The sequence below is a fragment of the Miniopterus schreibersii genome (assembly GCF_964146895.1).
Source record: "Miniopterus schreibersii genome assembly, chromosome: 3".
Taxonomy (NCBI): domain Eukaryota; kingdom Metazoa; phylum Chordata; class Mammalia; order Chiroptera; family Miniopteridae; genus Miniopterus; species Miniopterus schreibersii.
Genome location: NC_138103.1, coordinates 6,256,277 through 6,281,215, shown reverse-complemented (window position 1 = coordinate 6,281,215; position 24,939 = coordinate 6,256,277). Strand labels below are relative to the sequence as shown.

At 47.4% G+C, this 24,939-nt stretch overlaps 1 protein-coding gene across 1 annotated transcript in view; it reads left to right on the top strand.

Annotated features, from left to right (window-relative positions):
- ITGAM (integrin subunit alpha M) overlaps positions 1-10,392 on the top strand; it is a 49,616-nt gene extending 39,224 nt beyond the window's left edge. Inside the window, exons 15-30 of the mRNA XM_081132480.1 lie at positions 1,520-1,650; positions 1,742-1,905; positions 3,838-3,992; positions 4,088-4,219; positions 4,357-4,430; positions 4,659-4,800; positions 4,896-5,018; positions 5,563-5,642; positions 6,436-6,519; positions 6,826-6,901; positions 7,721-7,828; positions 8,017-8,100; positions 8,253-8,366; positions 8,449-8,550; positions 8,793-8,903; positions 9,347-10,392. Coding sequence (XP_080988606.1) covers positions 1,520-1,650; positions 1,742-1,905; positions 3,838-3,992; positions 4,088-4,219; positions 4,357-4,430; positions 4,659-4,800; positions 4,896-5,018; positions 5,563-5,642; positions 6,436-6,519; positions 6,826-6,901; positions 7,721-7,828; positions 8,017-8,100; positions 8,253-8,366; positions 8,449-8,550; positions 8,793-8,903; positions 9,347-9,418 — 1,752 coding nt within the window. The 3' untranslated portion in view covers positions 9,419-10,392. The remainder of the gene's footprint in view (positions 1-1,519; positions 1,651-1,741; positions 1,906-3,837; positions 3,993-4,087; positions 4,220-4,356; positions 4,431-4,658; positions 4,801-4,895; positions 5,019-5,562; positions 5,643-6,435; positions 6,520-6,825; positions 6,902-7,720; positions 7,829-8,016; positions 8,101-8,252; positions 8,367-8,448; positions 8,551-8,792; positions 8,904-9,346) is intronic.
- Positions 10,393-24,939: the final 14,547 nt, after the last annotated feature.

Below are 24,939 nucleotides of genomic sequence, written 5' to 3'. Positions count from 1 at the left end.
GGGGGAGAGAGAGAGAGGGAGAAAGGGAGAGAAACATCAATGTGAGAGAGACACATCGATTGGTTGCCTCCTGCAGGCGCCTGGACCAGGGCCAGAATCGAGCCTATGACCGAAGTACGTGCCTTTGGCTGGAATCAAACCCCAGATCCTTCAGTCTGTGGGCCAACACTCTAACCACTGAGCAATGCTGGCTAGGGCTTTGCATTTTTCACTTGCCTTTTCCTATGATTGGGGCAGAGGATGCTCAGTGTTTAGACAAGCAAATAGGCTGTGGATTTCCCAATTACCACATTACACATAATTTCAAAACAAAACTTCATCTCAACAGAATACAATAAATTTTCTCAAAAAAAGAGAAGAGGTATAATGTACACACAGTAAACACACAGACCTTAAATGATGAATTTTTACATGTCTGTGAACCTGAGTAAGCGCCACTTAGATTAAGATATAGCAAATTTCCAGCACCCATGCTTCCTTTCAATTGACAAAATCACTTAAAAATTTGTGGTAAAATATACATGACATAAAATTCACCATTTTAACCATTTAAAAGTGTATAGTTAAAATTTCTCTTTATTTGGCTGTTACTCTTTCAGTGTTACTCTTGCACATAGACTAGAGAGTCAAAATTGTTCTTAAAGGCTGATTATGGAAAACAGCAATGCCCACACCTACACTGTGATTTCTTCTATTTCCCCTGGTCTCGAAGAAGCCACTCTTAGCTCTTGCAATGATTCCCCATGATTCTCAATGACGTGATTCTTTTGCTGCTTCTTAATTTTTGTTTTAGCATGGACTTCCCACTGTGAGAGGTGAGGACTGAGCTTTTTCAGACCCCTTTTGCCATGTATTCACATGCCTTCCGCCCCTCTGCCCCACTCCTTATATTTATATGATAATTTTGGTTAGATCAGTATTCAGTGTTTGTGCCCTAGTCACTTTGGCTCAGTGGTTAGAGCATTGGCCTGCAGACTGAAGGGTCCAAGGGTTTGAGTCTGGTCAAGGGCATGTGCCTCTGTTGTAGGCTTGATCCCTGTGTGCGACAGGCAACCAATCAATGTTTTTCTCTCACATTGATGTTTCTCTCTCTCTCTCTCTGTCTCTTCTTCCTTCCATCCCTCCCACTCTCTCTGAAAAGCAATGGAAAGAATATCCTCTGGTGAAGATTAAAAGAAATAAATAATAAATAAATAAATAAATAAATAATTAATAAGTATTTGGTGTTTGCACTATCCTGACAATGTAAATGAGATTCTGCTGAGTCAAATAGTATGTTATGCCACTTCTTTCCTGTAAAACTATTTGTTTTCCCTAAAAACCCCAGGTAATTAATGGAAACTTTGGTTGTTATCTCAAGACTGTGATCTAAAGTGGAATGGTTGCCCTAATTCCTTGAGCAACTAGGGATGAGACTTGAATGGAGCCCATACACTCCTTGGGTGATCCTGGGCAACTGAGTTACACACTTCCCTATTCTTTCCCACTCCCTTTCTCCCCTCTTCTTTTCTATGCTCAGCGGATTGCAGGCTCTAAGCTCTCCCCCGGGCTCCAGTATTTCGGTCAGTCACTGAGTGGGGGCCAGGACCTCACAATGGATGGATTGATGGACTTGGCTGTAGGGGCCCAGGGGCATGTGCTGCTTCTCAGGTGAGAACCTCAGAGCATACCAAGTTATCTTCCCTTTAAGGAACAGCTTTGCTCTCTGAAGGCCCCTGATGGCCCTCTGGTGTCCCTACAGGTCCCAGCCTGTGCTGAGAGTTGAGGTGACCATGGACTTCACACCCCGGGAAGTGGCGAAAAATGTGTTTGAGTGTCAGGAAAATGTGGTGACAGGCCAGACTGCTGGGGAGGTCAGAATCTGCCTCCGTGTGCATAAGATCACACGGGACCGGCTGAGAGAAGGTGAGGCTGCGGGGGAAGTCTCAACAGGTTAAGTGAGTGGGGACATTAACAGGTGGCCCAGCCTTCTCAGCCTGCTTGGCAGTTCAGAGCAAAGTGCTCACAGGCTCCAACAGCCTTTTCCAAGCATGGCTGGAGCAAGCAGATGATTCCCCTGCTGGGTCGGGAGGCTCAGCAAACCCCATCAAAGAAGTGAGCAAGTGTTACTCCTTTACTCTCTCAGTTCTCCAGATAACCAAGGGCCCCGCACCTGTGGATTAACTTGAATTTTTTTTTTTTTTTTTGTAACTGATAACTCATTTAAAGGGAGTTTGTATTGATAAAGTTAAATACAAATTACAAAGCATTCAGACACACATTTTATCACAACAAACTTGACTTCTTCCTTTGTTTCTACTTTTAAAGAATGACATTGTGCTTGGGGTGGGGAATAGTAGTGGTGATACTAGAGAGATATAGGGGGAGGTATAAAATTACGTTCCTAGCAGTAATCTTACTGGCCTGAGGAGACAGCAATCAGAGCTTGGGGCAGCCAGCATGGCTAGAAATTGACAGCAGTCTTGGAGAGTAGCGGATCGCGAGAAAGTACCCCCAAATCTACATAGAAATTCCTCTCAAGTCATTGGCTGACTCTTAAGCCATGCATGTGCAGGTCAGAACTCTATGGAACTCAGTTGACGACGGCAACTGGAGAGCTAAAGAATTGAGCAGAAATTCAGCAGCTGCCCACTGCTGGGGAAACAGAGATTCAGGAGGGGCCTTTGTAAACAACTTGTTCTTTCTATTGGGACAATGTTTATTGAATCCAGCAACCAAGAGAAACAGTGGACAGTAGAAATAGACCCACAGGCGATTCATAAATTAGAGTTATTGGACAGGAATTCAAAATGATGGAGAACTTCAGAAAAGACTTGAAATTCATAAAATAGAGCCAAATGGAAACTCTAGCAGTGAAAAACACACTGACTGAAATTAAGGATTCAATATGTAGATTTAAGAGCAGATGAGAAGCAGAACAGAGAATTAGTGAACTGGAAGGTAAAGCAATTGAAAATATCCAGATTAACAGAGAGAGAGAAAAGGAGGAAAAAGAAAACATTAGAAATGTATGGGGCTTGGTCTAATAAACACGTAATTGGAATTCCAAAGGGAGAGAGAGAGAGAGAATAAAGAAGAAACAACAGTTAAAGAAACAGTGATGAAGAATTTTCTAAAACTGATGGAAGATCAAGATTCTCTAACAATCAAAGCAGGGTAAATATACAGGATACTGTACCATGGTACATTACACATTATACATTGTACTAGACCAAGGCACAAATTGCTGAAGGCCAAAGACAAAGAAAAAATATAGTTTTCTACTATGTAACAGAGTAGCTACCATTTATTGAGCACTTACTGTGTGGCAGGCACTGTGCTAAGTGTTTTGTAGATACCATTTCATTTTCGCCACTGGGAAGGTACAATTATTGTCCTCAATTTAAAAGTGAGAAATTGAGCCTGGCAAGAGTGGTTCAGTGGTTGTGTCAGCTTATGAACCAGGTGGTCATGGTTCGATTCCCGGTCAGGGCATGTGCTCGGGTTTCGGGCTCGATCCCCATTAGGGGGTGTGAAGGAGGCAGCCAGTTGATGACTCTCTCATCATTGATGTTTCTCTCTCCTTCTCCCTTCTCTCTGAAATCAATAAAGACAAACAAAAACAAACCTCGCCCCCCCCCCATGTTAAAATATACCTGGCAGCAACCTCTCTCACAGGGCAAAGGGAGGAAGTGCCAAGCAACCATAGAGAAATACTTAAAAAAAAGGAATTGAGACTCAGAGAGGTCAGATAATGCCCAAAGTTATACAGCTGGGGAGCAGAGGAGCTGGGCCTAAAACTTGCCTGTCTGACTGCAAAGCTAGGCTCCTCACCACTGTGATGCCCTGTCTCTTCAGGAGAGATCCAGAGCACTGTCACATATGACCTGGCTCTGGACTCCACTCGCCAACATCCTCGGATCATTTTTGATGAGACGAAGAACAGCACACGCAGACAGACACAGGTCTTGAGTCTGAGTCAGAAATGTGAGATACTAAAGCTACAGTTACCGGTGAGCAGGAAGTAACCACACTCCTGGGTCCTCCAAGCAGGGGGTGGCCTTGGGAGGCTGAGAAGGCAGACCCCCAAACCGCCACTATCTCTCAGGTCTGTGTAGAGGACTCAGTGACCCCCGTTGTCCTGCGCCTCAACTTCTCTCTGATGGGGCAGCCCTTGTCCTCCTTTGGGAACCTGCGGCCAGTGCTGGCTGTGGATGCTCAGACGCTCTTCACAGCCTCGGTGAGTCCTGGAGTCGGGGTCCTGCAGGGCATGGAAGGGACCAGAGGCCAAGATTGTTGAAACTCATTTTATTGTTTCATTTCACATCATTTCATTATTTCCTTTCATTATGTTTTATCTTACTCTGATTTTTGCAGTTTCCCTTTGAGAAGAATTGTGGCAATGATAGCATCTGCGAGGATGACCTCAGCATCACCTTTAGTTTCATGAAGTGAGTTTCTTTTCCTCATTGCCACCTCCAAGCCCACACTGAGACCTGGTGTCCTGGTCTTCCCCTGGCCCCCGAGGAGCTGGGCACAGAGCAGCTGCCACGGAGGTGTTTGCGTGTCTGTCCCATCCACTGTCTTCTCTCTCCAAGTGTCCACCTCTCCTGCCCACTAGAGCAGGCTTCCTGCAGGGAAGCCCTCAGCATTTCATGCCTGGCTTGTCCCCCCCACAGCCTGCACACCCTGGTGGTGGGTGGCCCCCGGAACTTCAACATGACGGTGACTGTGAGAAACCAGGGTGAAGACTCCTACAAGACTCAGGTTGCCTTCTTCTACCCGCCTGGCTTGTCCTATCGGACAGTGTCAGGAGTCCAGGTAGCCAACTTCTTCTCGGGCTCCACCTGACTTTGCTTTCCGGGTCCCCATGGCCTATGGTTGACATCATCACTTCTGCCTCCCTTGCCTTCCAGAGCCAGCACTCGTGGCGATCCTGGCGTGTGACCTGTGGGTCTGACCCCTCCACCCAAGGGCCCGGGGGCTTGCACAGTGGCAGCTGCAGCATAAACTACCCAATCTTCCCAGGCGACTCGGAGGTGAGGCTGCGGATTCTGCCTCACCTTCCCTCCTTCTTCTCCTCCTTCCTAATGTAAAGGTTCCTTTACTGAGAAACAGCTTTACTGAGATGTAATTAATATACCACACAATTTACCCATTTGAAGTATTCACATTCAGTGGTTCCTAGTTTGTTCACAGAGTTGTGCATCCATCACCATGATCAATTTTAGAGTATTTTCTTACCCCCAAGAAATGACTGTACTCCCCTTCGCCATCAGCCCCAGTCCTCCTATTTCTCCCAGGCCCAGGCAACCTCTCCCCCTCTTTCTGACTCTGGATTCACCTATTCTGGACATTTCACATCAACGGAATCATGTAGTGTGTGGTCCTTTGTGACTGGCTTCTTTCACTCAGCAGCATGTTTTCAAGGATCATCCATGTTGCAGAACTTCATTCCTTTTCGCTGCTGAGTAATATTCTGTTATATGGAGTCCCTACATTTTACACAGTTTTCAGTTAATGCACATTTGGGTTTTTTCTTCTCTCCTATTCTTGTTAAGTCTCTCCTTTCTCCAACTCTAGGTCACCTTTAATATCACATTGGATGTGGACTCTGATGCTTCCCTTGGAAAAGGCCTACTTCTCAAAGCCAACGTGACCAGGTACGCTGTGCCCGGCCTCCCACAGGCATCCTCTGCTTTAGGTCACAGCCTCTGCCCAGGGCGGAACACTGCCCTCTCCCCGCTGGGTCTTGCTTCAGCTCATTCATTCAACAAACACTGAATGAACACCCGCCATGTGCCAGGCCTTGAGCCCAGTGCTGGTGGGACAGGGATGGGCAAGACAGCTGTGGTTTCTGTCCTCACAGAGGTTATAACTTAGAGGCAGAGACAGACAGGAAAGCTGGTGATTACAATACAGTATGAAATGAGCTATGTCCTGTGCTCTTGGGAGTTTGGTGTTCAGAGAAGATTCCCGAAGAAGATGTGTTTAGGCTGTGAGTTAGCCAAATAAAAGCATAAACTGAGGGTAGGTTGGCGACAGAATGAAGGACAAGTGTGGCAAGCAAAGCCTGGAGACCGGAGGGACTGGACCTCGTGAGCATTGCCTACGCACATTTAAGGAGAGGGTGAGAGATTGGCAGTGTTATAAACTGGCTGATGGGTGCTGTTAGAAAATCTGCAGTTTAACCTGGGAATGACAAGCTCACATTTGCATGGTAGGAAGATCACCCTCCAGGAGGGCTGGGGTTTGGGGCAGGAGCAGTTTTGAATTCAAGGCCCAGTGAGAAGAAGGCATCGCAGACGTCCAGGGAGTAGGGATGGGCCTGGGCTAGGGGGAGGCAGGGGGTAGGAACAGTGGTGTTTAGGGTGCAGAAAGAACAGAAGCTGGTGGTTGGTTTGAGGTGGAGGAAGAGGGAGAGGGAGGAGGAAAGAGCTCTCTGTCTCCCTTCAGTGACAACAACATGCCGAGGACCAACAAAACGGAATTCCAGCTGGAGCTGCCTGTGAAATACGCCGTCTACATGGTGGTCACCAGGTGCTGGCTTCCAGAGCGCTCCCTCTGCTTCACTGCAGGCTGGACGTGGCCCGCTGTGCATCTGTGTGTGTGATCTGTGCACGTGTGCCTGTGTGTGTCTGAGGGTGCACGTGCGTGCGTGTGTGTGTGCATTTGTGTCTGTGCATGTGCGCATGGGTCTGTGCATTGCTCCCTGCCCACCACCCTGCTCTCAGGGCTGCATTACCCATGTGCCTGTTTACCCCTTACACACTTAGCCTGAGAGACCCCTTCCAGAACACTCCTGATGTTCTGTCACCTCCTGCCCCTTCTTCTTTCTACCACCAGCCTTGAGGCCTCCACCAAATATCTCAACTTCACAGCCTCAGAGAAGACCAGCCACGTTATAAACCATCAGTATCAGGTGGGGAGCTGAGAGGCGGGGGAGGGAGACCCATATGCCGGGGTGTAGAATAGTGATGGGAAGCGTGTGTCGGTGCCTGCTGTGTGCCAGGCTCTGTCCAAGCTCGCTCTCACTCATGTGTGTGCATACAGGCATCCCTCGGTATCCGCGGGGGATTAGTTCCAGCATTCCCCCATTACCCAAGTCAGCGATGCTGGAGTCTCTTAGGTAAATGGTGTAGTATTTGCATATAACCTGCACACATCCTCCTGGATCCTTTACAGCGCCTCTGGATTTCTCAGAACCCCGAATGCTGTGTAAGTGCTATGTAAACAGTTGTTAGGCTGCATTGTTTAAGGATTAATGACAAGAAAAGCAAGTCTGAGCATGTTGGGCAAGCATCACAGGCATAGCACACGCCAGCAGCCACGTAGCATTTTCTCCCGAATATTATTGTCCATCCACACTTGGTTTAACCCGACGATGCAGAAGCGTGGATACAGAGGGCCGAGTGTACACACACGGACACCATTCACTTACTTTATCTTCACAATGACTCTGTGACAGAGGCCCTGCCATTATCCCGCTTACAGATAAAGAAACAGGCTCAGAGAGGTTAGCAAGACGTGCCCGTGGTCTCACCACGGAGGAGCCGCTGCTTGGGACCAGCCTGCCTGGCTCTGGAACGCACGTTTAGCTGCTACACTCGACTGCCTCCCAGAAAGCGTCAGGTGGCGGGGCGCTTGGGTCTCAGGCCTTCTCAGGTGTCCTGGGCTGGCAGGCGTGGAGGCTGCAGCTGCAGAGGCCGGAGCCCTGATTCTCCCCCCTAACCCCTTGCAGTTCAACAACCTGGGACGGAGGGGCCTCCCCATCAGTGTGGTCTTCTGGATCCCCACCCAGCTGAACCAGGTGGCCGTGTGGCGCTCCCCCCAGTTCGTCTTCTCCCCGGTAAGCCCAGCCGGGCCTGAGGAGCGCACCTCACTCTCCCCTCCGCAGCCCTAGTCTTTCCTAACATCTGTTTCCTCTGTTGGGTTTTGGAGCCATTTCTGACCCTCTCTTGGACCTAGGACATCTCACACTCCTTCAGGGTGGACCCAGGAGCCCTCATTTCTCCTTCACCGTGTCTCTTTCCTCAGAACCTGTCCACTACTTGCCGCACCGAGGAGCGAATCCCCCCTCACTCCGACTTCCTGGCTAAGCTTAAGAAGACCCCAGTGCTGGTAAGAATACGTGTAACCCCAGCTTCATGCAGACTCAGCACCGTCTCCTCGTTGGTGCCCGATACCGTCTCTCAACTGAGTGGGCAGAGTGCTGGGAGCGTGTTCTGCACCCAGCTTTCTCAGTCATCTCCCCTCTCTCCCCCTTTCCCCAGAACTGCTCCATCGCTGTGTGCCAGAGAATCCAGTGTGACATCCAGTCCTTCGACAGCCAGGAAGAATTCAGTGTCACCCTCAAAGGCAACCTCTCCTTTGATTGGTATATCAAGGTAAGTGGGGGCCGAGGCTCAGCTGGTCCAGACGTGGTGCTGCAGGGGCCACGAGTCCAGCTCCCACCTCTCTCTCCCACAGACTTCGCACAACCACCTTCAGGTTGTGAGCACAGCGGAGATCTTGTTTGATGACCTGATGTTTGCCCTGCTCCCAGGACAGGAGACGTTTGTGAGGGCCCAGGTATCTGTCTTGGGCACAGAGGGACTACTGGAAGGAGGAGGGGAGGCTGGGATTGGGGAGACGTCTCGGGGGGAGAGAGATTGAGAGAGGTTGGGGGAGGAGGGAGAGGGAAGGCTGGCGCTGGGGGCATGGGGAGGGGTTAGCTACTAGGTCCAGGGTGTGTACAAGGTCTGGCTAGGGAACCCCCAGAAGTGCAGAGTCTGTCCCCTGACGCATCCCTCTCTTCCCCTTCCCTGCCCCAGACCGAGACGGGAGTGGAGCCGTATGAAGTGCATGACCCTGTGCCGCTGATCGCGGGCAGCTCTGCGGGCGGGCTGGCCCTCCTGGCCCTCATCACGGCCGCCCTCTACAAGGTATGCCCCGGGCGCCCTCTTCCTGCTGCTCCCACCCCCTCGCTGCCTCTCACTCGCAGCTTTGCTGTGGGGCTTGAGGCCCAGCAGAGCTGCCAGCTGTGTGACCTTTGGCAAATCGCAGAGCCTCAGCTTCTTCAGCTGTAAAATGAGAGGAAACAGCCATTTGGCGAAGGTAATGGAGTTAATACGTGCAGAGCCCTTAGCGCGCCCCCTGGTCCAGAGGGACCATGACATCAGCGGCAGTTCTCCTTACGGTTCACCTTCCTTCTTTCCTGGCCCCGAGAGCGATGCCATCTCCCTCTGCCAGCTTTCCCCAGGTCCCTTTACACTCTGCCACGTTATTCTTTGTCCCTCTTGTCCCTCTGTCTCCCCTCCTGGTCTGCATGGCCCTCACCTGCTGCCCTGGCTTTGGTGGCCTTTACTCCTCTGTCCCTGTCCCACAGCTCGGCTTCTTCAAGAGGAAGTACAAGGACACGATGAATGAAGCTGCCTCTGAAGCTGCCCCACCCCAGTAACTGCTCCTGCCCTGCCGAGTGGAGTGGCGTCTCCTGAGCAAGCAGGACTTGGGTTAGACCAGCGCGCAGCTGCTACACAGACACGTCTGTCCGTTCAGAGACTGGGGTGGTGAGGTCTCACTAAGGAAAGACCTGCTTAGGTTTCCGTTTCCATTTGTGTGTGTGCGAGTGTGAGCACCAGTGTGTGGGTGGTGTGTGACTCAGACGCCTCTTGCAGGGGGGCCAAGTGGCTTCAGCAAACCCCCTCAGGCCCAGGGAACTGCTTGGACTTGCGTGTGGGTGAAGGTGCCATTCAGCCTTCCTCCAGCATAGAGGTGATGGCAGCTCTGGTGGGAGAACTCAAAGGGAAGGCAACAGATCCCCTCCCTGTTGAAGGAAGTGACAACTCCCTTCGTGGGCGAGCACGCGGACCTGCAGAGGCTTGGACGGCTATGACCAAGACCACGTGCAGAAGCCATGCAAGAGCCAGGACCTGGCCAGCCAACAGGAGCCTGTCCAAACCCATCCCACACCAGAGCTAAAAACGTCCAATAAGCAGCGATACACCTCCTTTTATCTACTCGTTTATTTATTACTTTAATGTTACTTTTATTTTTTGAATTGCTAAACCTGTTCATAGTACAAGTCAAAAGTCAAAAATCGCCCTTCCATCCTGATTGCCCTGCCATCTAAGTCACTTCTGAAGGGCGGTCAAGTCGATGTGTTTTTAGGTCTTCACAAAGACTCCAGGCATATGCAAGCTCACACACACAAATGATAGCACATGTCATTTACACTCCTCTGCATCATGCTTTTTTCATTAATACAGCTTAGACATTGTTTCGTATAAGACATACTCTTCCATTTTATACAGCTTAATAGTATTGTGTCAGTGAATCATAATGTATTTAACCAGTCTCCTTTTGATATATTATTTCCAGTCTCTGATGATTAAAACAATAATGAATTAATAAATTGAATATGTGTCAATTTTGCATAAGTGTAAAGATAATTTATGGGATATATTCCCAGAAGTTTGCATTTTCCCAGAAGCAAACCTGAGATAAGAATTTGAGTGAAAGAATTTTATTTAAGAGTGGCATCAGGAAATACCAATAGGGAATAGAAGTCTTATAACTAAGGATTTGCAAAAGAAGTCATGTTGAGACTAGTAGGAAGGGCAGAGACACAAAAAGGGCCGATCCCCTTCCCATGAGCAGACTGGCCCCGCTCCCATGAGGGGCGGCTGAGATTCCAGAGTGATCTCTCATCTGCAAAGGTTCCCCCTGAGGAGCACGGGGTCTCAACCTCACGCTGGGCTCCCCAGCCCAGAGCAGCAGAGCCAGGAAGAGGCACCCACAAAATATCTGGCTGTGAAAAATCAGCAGGGCTTCTGTCTTCTAGGGAGAGATGGGAGTCTGCTAGAGACACAGGTGCCCTCTTAAAGGGCCAACACACAGAATCTCTTTTGGAGCCACTTGTCCTGGGCTGGAGTCACATGAGGAGAGACTGAAATTTGTGGCTGTGGGGAGAGCTGAGGGGACAGCCACAAGGACCCCTGTGCTGAGTCACTCTCCCACACTGCAGATGCCATCTTTCTTGGGTGGAACACTCCCCTCCATAGGGGATCAGCCTGGGGGAAAGCAATAGCCCCACCCTCTGCACTCCCTTTTGGTCCACCCTGCAGAGCTTATGCCCTGTTGAGTACTAAGCTGCCTGGGCTGGGGTGTAGAGGTCTGGGTAGACTCAGGGGGTGTCAGGGACTCAGTGATGTGGCTTTGGGGCAGGGACCATTCCCCTCAACTTGCCTGTGAACTTCACTGGCACCTCCTCCTCACCGGAGATCCTCTAGCCCCACCTTCTCAACTCCTGGTGGCCCCACCCTGCCAAGGTCTGGGCAGAATCTTGGACAGATTGAGTTGCGTGGCTCTAGGACAGGGGCCATTTTTCCCTTGCAAGCCCAACCAGTTCAGAGCCCTTCCTTCACGTGGACAAATCTTGGTCTGTTTGGGCCTGATAAACTCTGCTAGTGCACTCTGACAACTCCCGGAGACCCTGGCCCACTGTAAAGGTCTGCAGGCACCTGGCAGGGGCAGCTAGACTTGGTATACCCTGGGACATTTGCTGAGTGGCCTCAGACCCAGCACTGGCACAGAGCTGAACCTGGTGTCATTCTGGTGAAGACCACTGACCCCTATGTGGTGACTCACTGAGAACCTACCTCATGCAACTTGAGTACTGCCAGGGGCTCTTTCAGTGACTGGGTCGAACAGGCACCCAGCAGGTGGAGGTGGATATAAGGGTGCCTTGGGACTTTTACTGAGCTGTCCCTGGGCCTGGTGCTGGTAAAAGGGACAGCAGAGGCAGCCAGCAAACTGTGGATTGCTTTGTAGCTCCAGACAGGTTGCCCAGGGTCAATCACAGTCAGCATCTGACATTGGCCTGCATCAGAGTCCCTCCCAAGAGGCCCCAGAACCAGCATACCCAGAGGCCAGCTTCAGACAACATCAGAGAAGGTTCCAATTAGCTTCACAAGTGGCATATCCAAAGGGAGATCTCAGCAGGCACCAGACTCTGCAAAGGCAAATTCCACTTTGTGTGGTCAGCATCTGCACAGCAGCTTACACACTGTGATTGGGGTTGATTCTCATAGTAAGCTAGCCTGTGGGTTGACCCCACAAACAAATGGGCCAATAGCAATCAACACTCAATTATCGTCCACTTCCAGGGAAGAGAAGATGGCAGCACTCTGACAAGAAGCAGAGCACACTTGCTTCCAGCCATAGGCTGGATTTACAGTAGCCAGCGTGGGAAAACAAGGGAAATATACTTGATTGGAAATATTTCAAGTAAGGAGCACTGAAGAAACATAGAGTCTGGTAAGAAAGGGGGGGATGTAGAAAGGGGGAGTCCCCCTGAAGCCAGTGCTGGGTCGAGAGGCCCAAGGGTTAGAGGCTGCAAAGCTCCCTCCTCTTGGGAGTGTGGACTGTCATCCAAAAGCTGGGATCTCAAACCCCGAGCAGAGGAGAGCGGAAGGAGAGCCTGTGCAGGGTGGGCAGAGGGAGCTGGGGGAACAGTGTGCCTGCGAGGAGGGGGCCGCACCTTCCCAGTGAAACAATGCTCCTAAAGGCGGCAGCTGGGACAGGAGAAATTCACCCCAGGTGCTGACCGCAGGAAAGTCTGTCCTGAAGTGTATGGCTTCCAGATAGAATGGGGCCAGGGGACTGCACTCAGCAGTGACCTAAAGGGACCCTCTGCTTTCCTATAAAGCATTGTGTAGAGCCCCAGAAAGCATCTGAACTGTGTGGCGCAGGGAAGGGGAAGAGAGCCCTCCCCCCACCAGAGAGAGGGACCAGGGCTGCGGGTGTTGCGAATCAGGGATTTTTGACCTGCTCTGAAAGGAGCCTGACTAGCATGCATGGAGCTGCCCCAGCTTTTCTGAGACCAGCTGTGCAGGAGACCTGTGTGGGACTGACTTTGTGACCCCTCCTGCTTGGATCTGAGGTGCAAGGGTGCCAGATCCTTGCAAAGCAGGTTCTCTGCCTATTTGTTGCTTTGTGCATTTTTGATTGCTGAAAGGGCATCCACCTTCCTGCCTTGCACTGGGGAGACAGACCAGCCAAAGCTGGGATTTGTGTCTGCATTGTGGAGAGTTTGAAATTAATGTACTCCGTGCAATCAGCCAACCAGATCTGGGAAAGGAGGGGCAGAGCCCGCCTGCCTCTTCCGCAGCCTGGGAGCACCACCCCCAATAGGAAAGGGGCTGGTTCAGCTCACTGAAGCCCCAGATATCCCCCTGCAGGGCACAGTCCTAAGGCGGAAGGGAGAACAGTTCACAGGAGGACATTACAAGAATAAGACACTAAGGGACTATTGTTTGGGAATTGAAGGAAAAGCTTAAACCCACTTTTTGGGGCTGGGCAGGCAACATCCTCACTGGAGTCTCTTTTGATCGCACCCACTGAGCCCAGACCAATGAAACTGTCCACACAGAAAAGGCAACAGTCTGAACTCAATCTGAACCTGCAGCAGGCCAGTGTATGGGGAAATAGAATTGGAAGATTTGGTAGAAACAGAGGAGTTGGCTTTGAAGCAGCGACTAACTTCCCCACAATGAGTACCTGACAGCGAAACCTCTAAGTAAGGGGAGCAATAGGCTGAGCTACACTAGCTGACCGGCATCCTAGGCTCTCTTCAGAAGACTCTGGAGAAAGACCAGGCAACCACAAAGAGGAGGCAAAATAGCTGACAGGGGGAGCCTCAGACCTACCAGCTACATAAGGACACCAGAGCCAAACCTAGACAGCTCCTCACATTGGCTGATACACAAGTACCTCCCAGGAGACCCCAAATCAGCATACAAAACAGTGAGCCTCAGACAACATAAGCTGCCCAGACAAAACTCACCTGGTTGACTTTTAAAATTTTTAAAATTGATTTTAATTTTTTAATTAACTTTTTTAAGGATTTGTTTTGCTTTGCTTTGCTTGCTTTTTTTTCCTTTCTTTTGTTTTTCTTTGTTTTTGTTCTATTATCAAGATTTTCTTGATATTGTCTGCTTTATTACTGGGATATTATCATCATAATCAGTACATTTATTGCTTTTCTCTATTGTTCCTCCATATCTTGTATTGGCCTCCTTCCCTGCCCTTGCTTTACTTCTCCCTATCTTCTTGTTCCACTGGCATAACCTTTTTCCCCCCTCCCCCTTTTAGTCTGTCTTCCTGTCTTTTTGTTTGTGTTTGTGTTTTTCTTTTTTTCCTTTTTCAATCATTTTCCTATTTCTACTCTCTATCCTTTTATGCTCGCCCTTCTTTCCTTTCAGAATCTTTTCTCTACCCCTTTAATCTCCCAGTAACTTCTTTATTTTTAAAACTTTTATTTTATTATTTTATTTTATTTTATTTTATTTTTACTAGTAGCAATAATATCCTTTTCTCTCTTTATTTTTTGCTTTAGTATTTTTTAAAAAAATATATCTTTATTGATTTCAGAGAGAGGAAAAGAGAATGAGAGAGAGAGCTAGAAACATCAATGATGAGAGAGTCATTGATCGAGCCCACAATCGGGGCATGTGCCCTGACCGGGAATCGAACCCCGATAGCCTGGATCCTAGGTCGACGCTCAACCACTGAGCCACGCCTGGTCGGGCTGCTTTAGTATTTGTGTTCTTGCTTTGCTCTCCCAATTCGACTTTCTCTTGGGTTCTTTCCATTATGATTGTAAAGATATTTTGTAAGTTCTTGTTTGTTTCCTGGCAGTTTGGTTGTGTTTTGTTTTGACCTGTCAGCACTGGTACAACAACTCACACAACATGGTTGTGGTTGAGCCTCATAGTTACCCAACCTGAGAGGAGGGTCCTTCCATGAACGGGCCAACAACAATCTAGATCCAATCACAACATGAGAGCCCAAAGAACTCACAAAAGGGATACCCACAAAAGGGACATGCCTAGAGCATACAGCTCAGAAGTATAAGGAAAACTCACCTGGGTTCCACTGGACATACAGTACAAAATCCCACCCCACAAGACAGGGAGACAGCAAATATATCTAAAATACAGATACAAACACTAAGAGTCACTAAAATGGGGAGGGAAAGAAACAATCCCCAAACTAAAGAAAAGGAAAAATCACCAGAAAAAGACCTTGATGAGATGGAGTTAAGCAAGTTATCAGAAATAGAGTTCAGAGTAATGGTCATAAAAATGCTCAAGGAAATTAATGAGACCCACAAGACACTTAATGGGAAGGTCCAGGAACTTAGTGAAAGCTTCATCAACATGAAAAAAGATATAGATGTAATAAATAAGAACCAGGCAGAAGTGAAGAATACTATATCTGATATCAAGAATATGCTGGGAGGAATTAAAAGCAGGCTCAATGAAGCAGAGGATAGAATAAGTGACTTAGAAGATAAGGTAGAAAAAAACCACTCAATAAGAGCAGCAAAAAGAAAAAACACTTAAAAAGCATGAGGATAGTTTTAGGGAACTTTCGGACAACATGAAGCAAAACAACATTCACATTGTAGGGGTACCAGAAGGGGAGGAAAGTCACGGATAGAGAACCTGGAGGAAGAAATAATGACAGAAAACTTCCCTAAGCTGGTGAAGGAGACAGCCACACAAGTTCAGGAAGCACAGAGGGTTCCAAACAAGAGGAACCCAAAGAGACCCACTCCAAGACACATCATAATTAAAATGACAAATGTTAAGGACAAAGAGAATATTAAGGGCTGCAAAAGAGAGACAAGCAGTGACCTACAAGGAAGCCCCCAAAAGGCTGACAGCAGATTTCTCAACAGAAACACTTCAGGCCAGAAGGGAGTGGCGTGAAGTTCTCAAAGTAACGAAAAGCAAGAACATGCAACCAAGATTGCTTTATCCAGCAAGGCTATCATTTAATATTGATGATGAAATAAAGAGCTTCCCAGACAAAAGAAGGCCAGAGGAGTTCAGTACCACCAAACCAACACTGCAAAAAATGTTAAAAGGACTGCTTTAAGAAGAAGAAGGAAGATTGAGAGAAAGGTACATTGGCATAAAGGGGAAAAAGTGGCATTAAATAAGTATATATCAATAGTACCCTTAAATGTAAACAAAATAAATGCTCCAATCAAAAGAAATAGGGTAGCCTGGCTGGGCGTGGCTCAGCGGTTGAGCGTCGACCTAGGATCCAGGCGATCAGGGTTTGATTCCTGGTTAGGGCACATGCCTGGGTTGTGGGTTCGATCCCCAGTTGGGGCATGCAGGAGGCAGCCAATCAATGACTCATCATTGATGTTTCTATCTCTCTCTCTCCCTCCTTTTCTCTCTCTGAAATCAATAGAGATATATTTTTTAAAAAGAAAGAAAAAGACATAGGGTATCTGAATGGATAAGAAAACAGGACCCAAATATATGCTGTCTACAAGAGACCCACCTGAGAGCAAAAGATTCACACAGGCTGAAAGTGAAGAGATGGAAAAAAATATTCTATGCAAATGGAAACAAACAAACAAACAAAGCTGGAGTAGAATACTTATTTCTGACAAAATAGACTTCAAAATAAAGACCATAACAAGAGACAAAGATGGTGGCTACATAATACTAAAGGGATCAATCCAACAGGAGGAAATAACTCTTATAAATATATATGCACCCAATATAGGAGCACCTAAATATATAAAAAACTTCTTGGTGGACTTTAAGGGAGAGATCGACAGCAACACAATTATAGTGGGGGACTTTAACTCCCCACTGTCATCGTTGGACAGATCATCAAGACAGAAAATCAACAGGGAAACATAGACCTTAAATGACACACCAGAGCTAATGGATTGAATTGACATTTATAGAACATTTCATCCCAAAGCAGCAGAATACACATTTTTCTCAAGTGTACATGGAACATTCTCAAAAAGAGACCACATGTTAGGGCCCAAAACAAGTCTCTACAAGTTTAAGAAGATTGAAATCATATCAAGGATCTTCTCAGATCACAATGGCATGAAACTAGAAATAAACAACTATAAAAAAACTCAAAAATATTCAAACATGGAGGCTAAATAACATTTTATTAAACAATGAATGGGTTACCAATGAGATCAAGAAAGAAATCATAAACCTCCTGGAAAAAAATGAAAATGAACAGACAATAACCCCAAATCTGTGGGACACAGCAAAAGCAGTCTTGAAAGGTAAGTTCATAGCATTACAGGCCTATCTTAAGAAACAAGAAAAAGCTCTAATAAACCATCTAACACAACAACTAAAAGTATTAGAAAGAGAACAGTAAGAAAAGCCCTGAGGAAATAGAAGGAAGGAAATAATAAAGATCAGAGCAGAAATTAATGACATAGAGACTAAAAAAAAAATACAAAAAAGTTAACAAAACCAAGAGCTGGTTCTTTGAAAAGATAAATAAGATTGACAAACCTTTAGCCAGATTCACAAAGGAACAAAAATAGAGGACCCAAATAAATAAAATCAGAAATGAAACAGGTGATATGACTGACCCAACAGAAATATAAAGGATTGTAAGAAAATACTATGAGCAACTATATGCCAAACTGGACAACATGGGAGAAATGGACAAATTCCTAGAAGCATACAATCTTCCAAAGCTGAATCAGGAAGAATCAGGAAATCTGAATAGGCTGATAACAACTAATGAAATTGAAGCAGTAATAAAAAAACCTCCCAGCAAACAAAATCCTGGATCAGATGGATTTACAGGAGAGTTTTACCAAACATTCAAAGAAGAATTAACACCTATCCTCCTCAAACTATTCCAGAAAATTCGATATATAGAGAACCCTAAAGATTCCACCAAGAAACTATTAGAACTGATAAATAAATTCAGTAAAATAGCAGGATACAAAATAAATATCCAGAAATCAGTTACATTTTAATACACCAATAATGAACAGTCAGAAAGGGGAACTAAGAAAATAATGCCACTTACAATTGCATCAAAAATATAAAATATCGCCTGGCTGGGCATGGCTCAGCGGTTGAGCATCAATCTAGGATCCAGGAGATCTTGGTTTGATTCCTGGTCAGGGCACATGCCTGGGTTGTGGGCTCTATCGCCAGTCAGGGAAATGCAGGAGGCAGCCGATCAATGACTCTCTCATCATTGATGTTTCTATCTCTCTCTCTCCCTCTGCCTTCCTCGCTCTGAAATCAATATGTGTATATATATATATATATATATATATATATATATATATATATACACAAAACCTTAGAATAAATTTAACTAAGGATGTAAAAGACCTGTACTCAGAAAATTTTAAGACACTGAAGAAAGAAATTGAAGGAGATACAAATAAGTGGAAGCATATACCATGTTCATGGATAAGAAGAATTAACATCATTAAAATGTCCATACTACCCAAAGCAATTTACAGATTCAATGCAATTCCTATCAAGATACTAATGAAGTATTTCACAGAACTAGGACAAATATTCCAAAAATTTATATGAAACCACAAAAGACCCTGAGTAGCAACAGCAATCTTGACAAAGAAGAGCAAAGTTGGAGAAATCATGCTACCTAGTATCAAACTGTACTACAAGGCATAGTAAGCAAAACATCATGGTACTGGTATAAAAACTGACATGTAGATCAATGGAACAGAATAGAGAGCCCAGAAATAAACCCACACCTTTATGGTCAATTAATATTTGACAAAGGAGTCAATATCACACAATGGGGTAAAGATAGTATGTTCAATAAGTGATGTTGGGGAAACTGGGCAGATATATGCAAAAAAACGAAACTAGCCCACCTTCTTACACCATACACAAGAATAAACTCAAAATGGATTAAAGACGTAATGTAAAACTCAAAACCATAAAAATCCTAGAAGAAATCATAGGCAGTAAAATCTCAGACATTTCTCATATAATATTTTTTCTGATATGTTTCCTCAGGCAAGGGAAACAAAAAACCAAAATAAACAAATGGGACTACATCAAGCTAATAAGTTTTTGCACAGCAAAGAAAACCATCGACAAATGAAAAGACAACCACTGAATGGGAAAACATATTTGCCAAAATTTATAAAGAACTCATACAACTCAACACCAAAAAGACAAACAATCCAATTAAAACATGGGCAAAGGACTTGAATAGACACTTCTCCAAAGAGGACACACAGATGGCCAACAGACCCATGAAAAGATGCTCAATGTCTCACTAGTCATCAGAGAAATTCAAATTAAAACCACAATGAGATATCACCTCACACCTGTCAGAATGGCTCCATCAATAAATCAACAAACAACAAGTGCTGGCGAGGGTGTGGAGAAAGGGGAGCCCTTGTGCAGTGTTGGTAGGAACGCAGACTGTTGCAGCCACTGTGGAAACAGTATGAAGTTACCTCAAAAAATTAAAAATGGAACTGCCTTTTGACTCAGTGATCCCACTTCTGGGAATATATTAGAAGAAAACTGAAACACTAATTCAAAAGAATATATTCACCCCTATGTTCATTGCAGGGTTATTTACAGTAGCCAAGATCTGGAAGCAGCCCAAGTGCCCATCAGTAGATGAGTGGGTAAAAAGCCGTGGGACATTTGCATGATGGGATACTACTCGGCCATAAAAGAGAAGGAAATCTCATCCTTTGTAACAGCATGGATGGACCTGGAGGATATTATGCTACGTGAAATAAACCAGTCAGAGAAAGATAAATACCTTATGATTTCACTCATACATGAAATCTAACGAACAAAATAAACCAACAAACAAAATAGAAACAGATTCATAGATACGGAAAACAGACTGACAGCTGTCAGAGGGGAGGGGTCTGGGTGGCTGGGTAAAAGGTGAAGGGATTAAATAAAAAATCCCCCCAAAATCACAACCCATAGACACAGACAATAGTGTGGTGATCCCAGAGGGAAAGGGTTGGGAGGGGGTAGAAGAGGGTATGGGGGGGGATAAATGGTGACGGAAGGAGACTCGACTTTGGGTGGTGAACACACAGTACAATATACAGGTGATGTATTATAGAACTGTACACTTGAAACCTATATAATTTTATTAACCAATGTCATCCCAATAAATTAAATAAAAATAAAAGTAAACACTAATAAGGGAGGGACATGAACTGGGGAGAAGGCAGCTAGTAAGGGTGTGTTATCAAAAGAAGCACCACTGTGAGCCCCTGGAGTATAGCCCCACTGGGAAGTCCCGGGGGAGTAGAACAGGCCCCTGTGCTATGTCCTGCCCGAGGAGACAGGGGACCGGAGTATGTATACACCAACTCCACGTCGTCACTGGCTGAGAGCTGCTCTAGGTGAGAGAGGGTGGGCATTCCTCCCCTGGTGCTTCAGGCCTGCCTTGAATGTGGGCAGAGTGGGTTCTGGTGGCCAAAGAGAGGAATACAGGTGCTTCCAGAGGGAAGTCTGACAGGTGAGTACAGGCCCTGGCAAGGCCCACAGGGATCCAGGCAGGGCACCAACAGCATCTGCTTCCAAGGGTGCTTGCAGGTAAAGTTTGGAGAGTTTCTAGGCGACCCTCCATCCTCCGGGAGCACCCCAGTGCCCATAGCCCATATTTTTGCCAGTGCAGTAACCATGACTCAAGCCTGAGCACACATCCTGTCTAATTCTCACACTAGTCTTGCTAAGTGGCCTCCACTTGCTATTTAAAGCATCTGAATTTCACTTACGAGGAGACCGAGACTTAGAGGTCATACCAATTGCCTGAGGTCATACAGGTGAAAAGGAAATGGAGCTGGGATTCGAACCCAGCTCTGCCTGGCTCCGGAGCTTTTCCCTTTCACTGTTCTGATGACCTGAGAGGAATGGCCAGCAGCAGACACGAGGGAGGCATGGGGAGAGAGTGGCTGTCATTTAAGTGTCATAATAATAGGTGAGACGTATGAAACTGCTGACATTGACAAAAATGGCAATTTCCTGTGGTTCACTGAAATACAAGAAAGCCATGGCTTAAATGAGCGTCAGTTCCAGTTGTGATAGGAAGGAGGGATGGCTTAATTCTGCCCAGGGAGGGGAGGGACCCCTGGCTCAAGTCAGAGGGCAGCACAGGCAAAGCCAGGAGAGCTTCAGGAGCTTGGGCGTTCAGGCTCTCAAGCCAGAGTGAGCAGTTTCAGCTTTATGCAAAGTACTAGAAATGTCACCAGAGGGTGGCTGCTGAGACCATGGCGCTTCGCTTACTTGGCCGTGCCACACACGGCACCTTACGATAGTTCTACACAATTTCCCCTCCTGACTGTCAAACCTGTTAAAAATGTTTTTCTTTTTCTCTTTTCATTCTGTTGATGTTCACCCCAGGATATTTTTTCCATTGACTTTTGTTGCTGTTGTTAATCGGTCCTTTGAGGGAGTGTCCGCCTCTTCTAACCTCTTCGAAGCAGCTGGAGCGTCAATGTCCTGGGCACCACTCAGGCCTCGCAGACAGACAGGGCCACGCCCGAGGATGCCCGAGGAGACAGGAGCCCGGCTTCTACCTCCGTGGAGCTGTTCCACATTCACACCCAAGTCGGGGACGGAAATGAGCACTGATCTCGTTAAGACATTGGTGTCCCAAGCCTCCGAAGCAGCAGCTGGCCCTGTATTGTAACTAATACCACTACCTCCCAAAGGCTCTCTTTGCCTACTTTGTTCAAGAAACTAAGTGTGTGCTAAAGCCTGAAGCCTTCCCGATGGTGTTGCTACCCCAGTTCCTGGCATTTCAGTCTCCCCCTTCTTATCACAACTCATGATGTGGCTGGCACCCAAAATGGAGGGGCCAGGAGTGTCGCCTGCATCCATCCTGGGGATGGTCACAGGCTTCAGTTATGCGTTCTTCACCTCTAGGACCTTCCTGACGATCCACTTGGTTCCGTTTTCAAGGACACATGGGGAGGGTTTTATCCCTTCCCTCCTGGTGGCAAAACGGCCAGGCCGACCTGTTTCTCCTGTAGAGGCAGAAGGAAGGCACTCCTCCCTCTCTCTTCAGAGATCGTCCAGAGATGCGAGTCCTCATGGTGTGGATTTCCCTTGCCCAGGGAAAGCTCACAGGCTTTTGGTTATTTTTTGGAACCTTTAGTTCTTAATCATTTACAGTTTAGAAAAGAGATTTCAAACTGGCAACCTTTGAGCCAAATGCAGCCTGCAGGTTTTATTTGTTTATTTGATTTTGATTAGTTGCTGACATTTTAAAACTGAGAGGTTTCGGAAAGAAATCCAGATTTATGGCTTCTCTTGAAAAATGGGAGTGTTTGGCAATGTGAGCCTACAGCTCTGCAGAGCCACCCTGGGCAGGACTTGGCTCTCCAGTTCACTCCACATGGCACTCCTTGCTCTGAGCCAGGGCCCGTCCTATTTAAGGTGACCTTTGGGGCCCTGCGTGACCTGGCCCCTGCCTACCTTTGCACTCAACTCCTGTCCCTGCCCTCCCTCTTACCCTTGTATTTCTCAAAGGCACCTCGTTTAGGGGAACCAACCAGGACCCTTTTGAAAGTGAAACGGAGAATGATTAGTAATCACAGTGGATTGTCGGGCTACACATGACTTGTTGGGAACAGATCAGAATGTATCTGTGGTCCCTACATTTGCCCTCCCTTCCCAGCCTTTGCCCATGCTGTTCCCTCTGCCCAGAACTCCTTCCTTTCCTCCTCCCCCTGAATCTTGTCTCAGCTGGAGTGTGGCTCCCTCCAGACCTCCCGACTCTGGCTGAGAGAATGAGAGAAGCTCCGTCCCTCATATGCCGCCACAGGAACCTGTATTTCTGCCCCCGGAGACTACCGTGCAGTCCTGGAGGGCAGGAACCCCTAAGACAACATCTACAGCACAGAAAAAACAATCGCTGGATGTGTGTGTTGAGTAAATGAATGACTGAATGGGGAGCTTCCTGTTCTCCGTGTCCTCTTCTAGAAGACAGGGTTCCTTACATCCCAGTACATTTCTTCCAGACCATATAGATCTGACTATAGGTGCCTCCACCACATTCTCTCAGTCTTGAGAGCCTGAACATACAGATGTGCGATGGGCAGACCACGTATAAAAATGGGACTCTGGCCCACAGTCTGCATCAACCAGCCCAAGAAACCAACCCATGCTCGACAGTAACTGGCCCAGGGAGCCAGCCTGCCACCTGTAAGTCAGCCTTGGAGGACGTCAGACCTCTGTGAATAGCACTATCCTGAAAACTAAACAATAACTCCTGTAATAATCACCTCAAAATGGCCAAGACTTGGTTAATAACTGAGAGCTTCCCTAAATATTGCCCCTGCTTCCACCTTAGGACCAGCCAGAGACAGTCAAATATGCTCCTTAAGCAATCACAGATGCCCTGCTTCTAGCTGCCCACCTGCAGCTTCCCCATGCCCAGCTCCAGCCAGGGCGCCCGGGAAGCCCCCCGTGTCTTCCACTCGAAAGCTTCCCCAGTCTCTGCCGAAGCACAGGCGAAGGTGGCTGACTCCCTGCTGGAGCAAGCTCTGCTTAAACAGCCTTTGCCTGTTCTCATTTGGGTGGTCTTCGCGTATTTTCACAATTCTCCGGTTCAGCTACTGTGATAAAATTATATATATATATGGCTATATTCTTTCCATTTTCTCTGTGGGCTTTTTCATTTTGGCACAGGCCTTGAAGGACAATTTTGCTGAAATCCGTCGCCTTTTCTGCCTCCTTCCCCTGCTGCCCATTAATTAATGTTCCAGGCCCCTCAGCAGGCTGGGCTGAATGGACACTGGGCTGAATGTGTTGGCTGCCAGGTCCTGCCAGACATAGGTTTGCCTGTTGAGAAGAATCCTGCTACCAAGCCAGGGCCGAGACAGAGAAGCTGGGTGGGCGGACCCAGCCTTGCCCCCCGGAACCCTCCCTGGCTTTGTTCCCACTGGCATCTCCAGCCCAGCCCCTCCCGGCCCACGTTCTTCCTGAGACACTGAATGTCTGCTGTTCTGAGCTCCCACTCCGCCTTCCTGGGACCCCTTGCTCATTTCCCCCCCTTAAGAAGCGATTAAGGTGAAACCATTGTACAGTCACTAGATGCTGACTGTGCCTTCCCAGGTTCCTCTACTGGCTTAACACCAAGTGCTCAGTTGTGCTGGCTGCTGAAGGCTCACACCTGCGCCCTTTCTGGAGCATCATCCTTGGCTGAACAGGAGCAGCATCTGTCCCTGGGTGTGGGAGGAGGTGGAAGGGTGGCCAGTGGTCAGTGACTGACCAACACAGCAAGTGCTCCGGACGGGACCCGGGCCTCAAGGTGGGACCCATTCGGTGGTGCAGCTCCTGCTCCAGAGCTGTCCCCGGGCTCGGGCTGGCGCTCGCTAGATTCCAGTCTCAGGATCACTTCCCTCCTTTCCCTGCTCCACTCCGCTTCTCCACCCCCTTCTCCTAACAGCCTCCTGCAATAAATTGCTAGCACCCATTTCTGTCTCAGACCCTGCCTCTAGGAAACCAAACCTGAGGTGGCTGCCGTTCTAATGAACTGTGGCCCATTGTGTCATTTTGTTTTCTTACACCCCTTAATGCAATCTGATCACATGCTCGAGTTTATGTGTTTCGTTGTCCTGGCTGTGATGTTTGGCACTGAGTAAGTAGGTGCTCCATGGACACTTGCTAATGAACCAAGGGGGCCAGGTTCATCTTGCAGTAGGAGGAAGGGAACCTCTTCTGCATTTACAGATTTTTTTTTTTAAGGGAGCTGGCAGCATTTTACAAATGCTATATCTTGTACAGACCTGGAAAGGGGAAGTGGTATACGTGTGTGGCAGGAGAGGGGTGCTCTTCCAGGGAGAGTAGCAGCTCCTGGTCAAGAAGCCTGTGGCAGCTTTCAGATTCTCCCCACATGGCTCAGACACAGTCTGCCTACCTCAGCTCACTACTCCCAGGCAGGGCAACTCTGGAGAAGGGGGGGGGGTGTCCCGGTAATCCTTATGCTGGGACAATGTTTGTAAACCAGAACCGCAGTTCCCCTGTGTTTAAGGCACCGTCAAAGTCAAGGGGAAATTTTTTTTGAAAACGATATAATATTTAGCATCTCCAGAGAAATATGAGAATAGTCATTGGAAGGACAGCTAGATCTCTGAGGTCCTTTCTT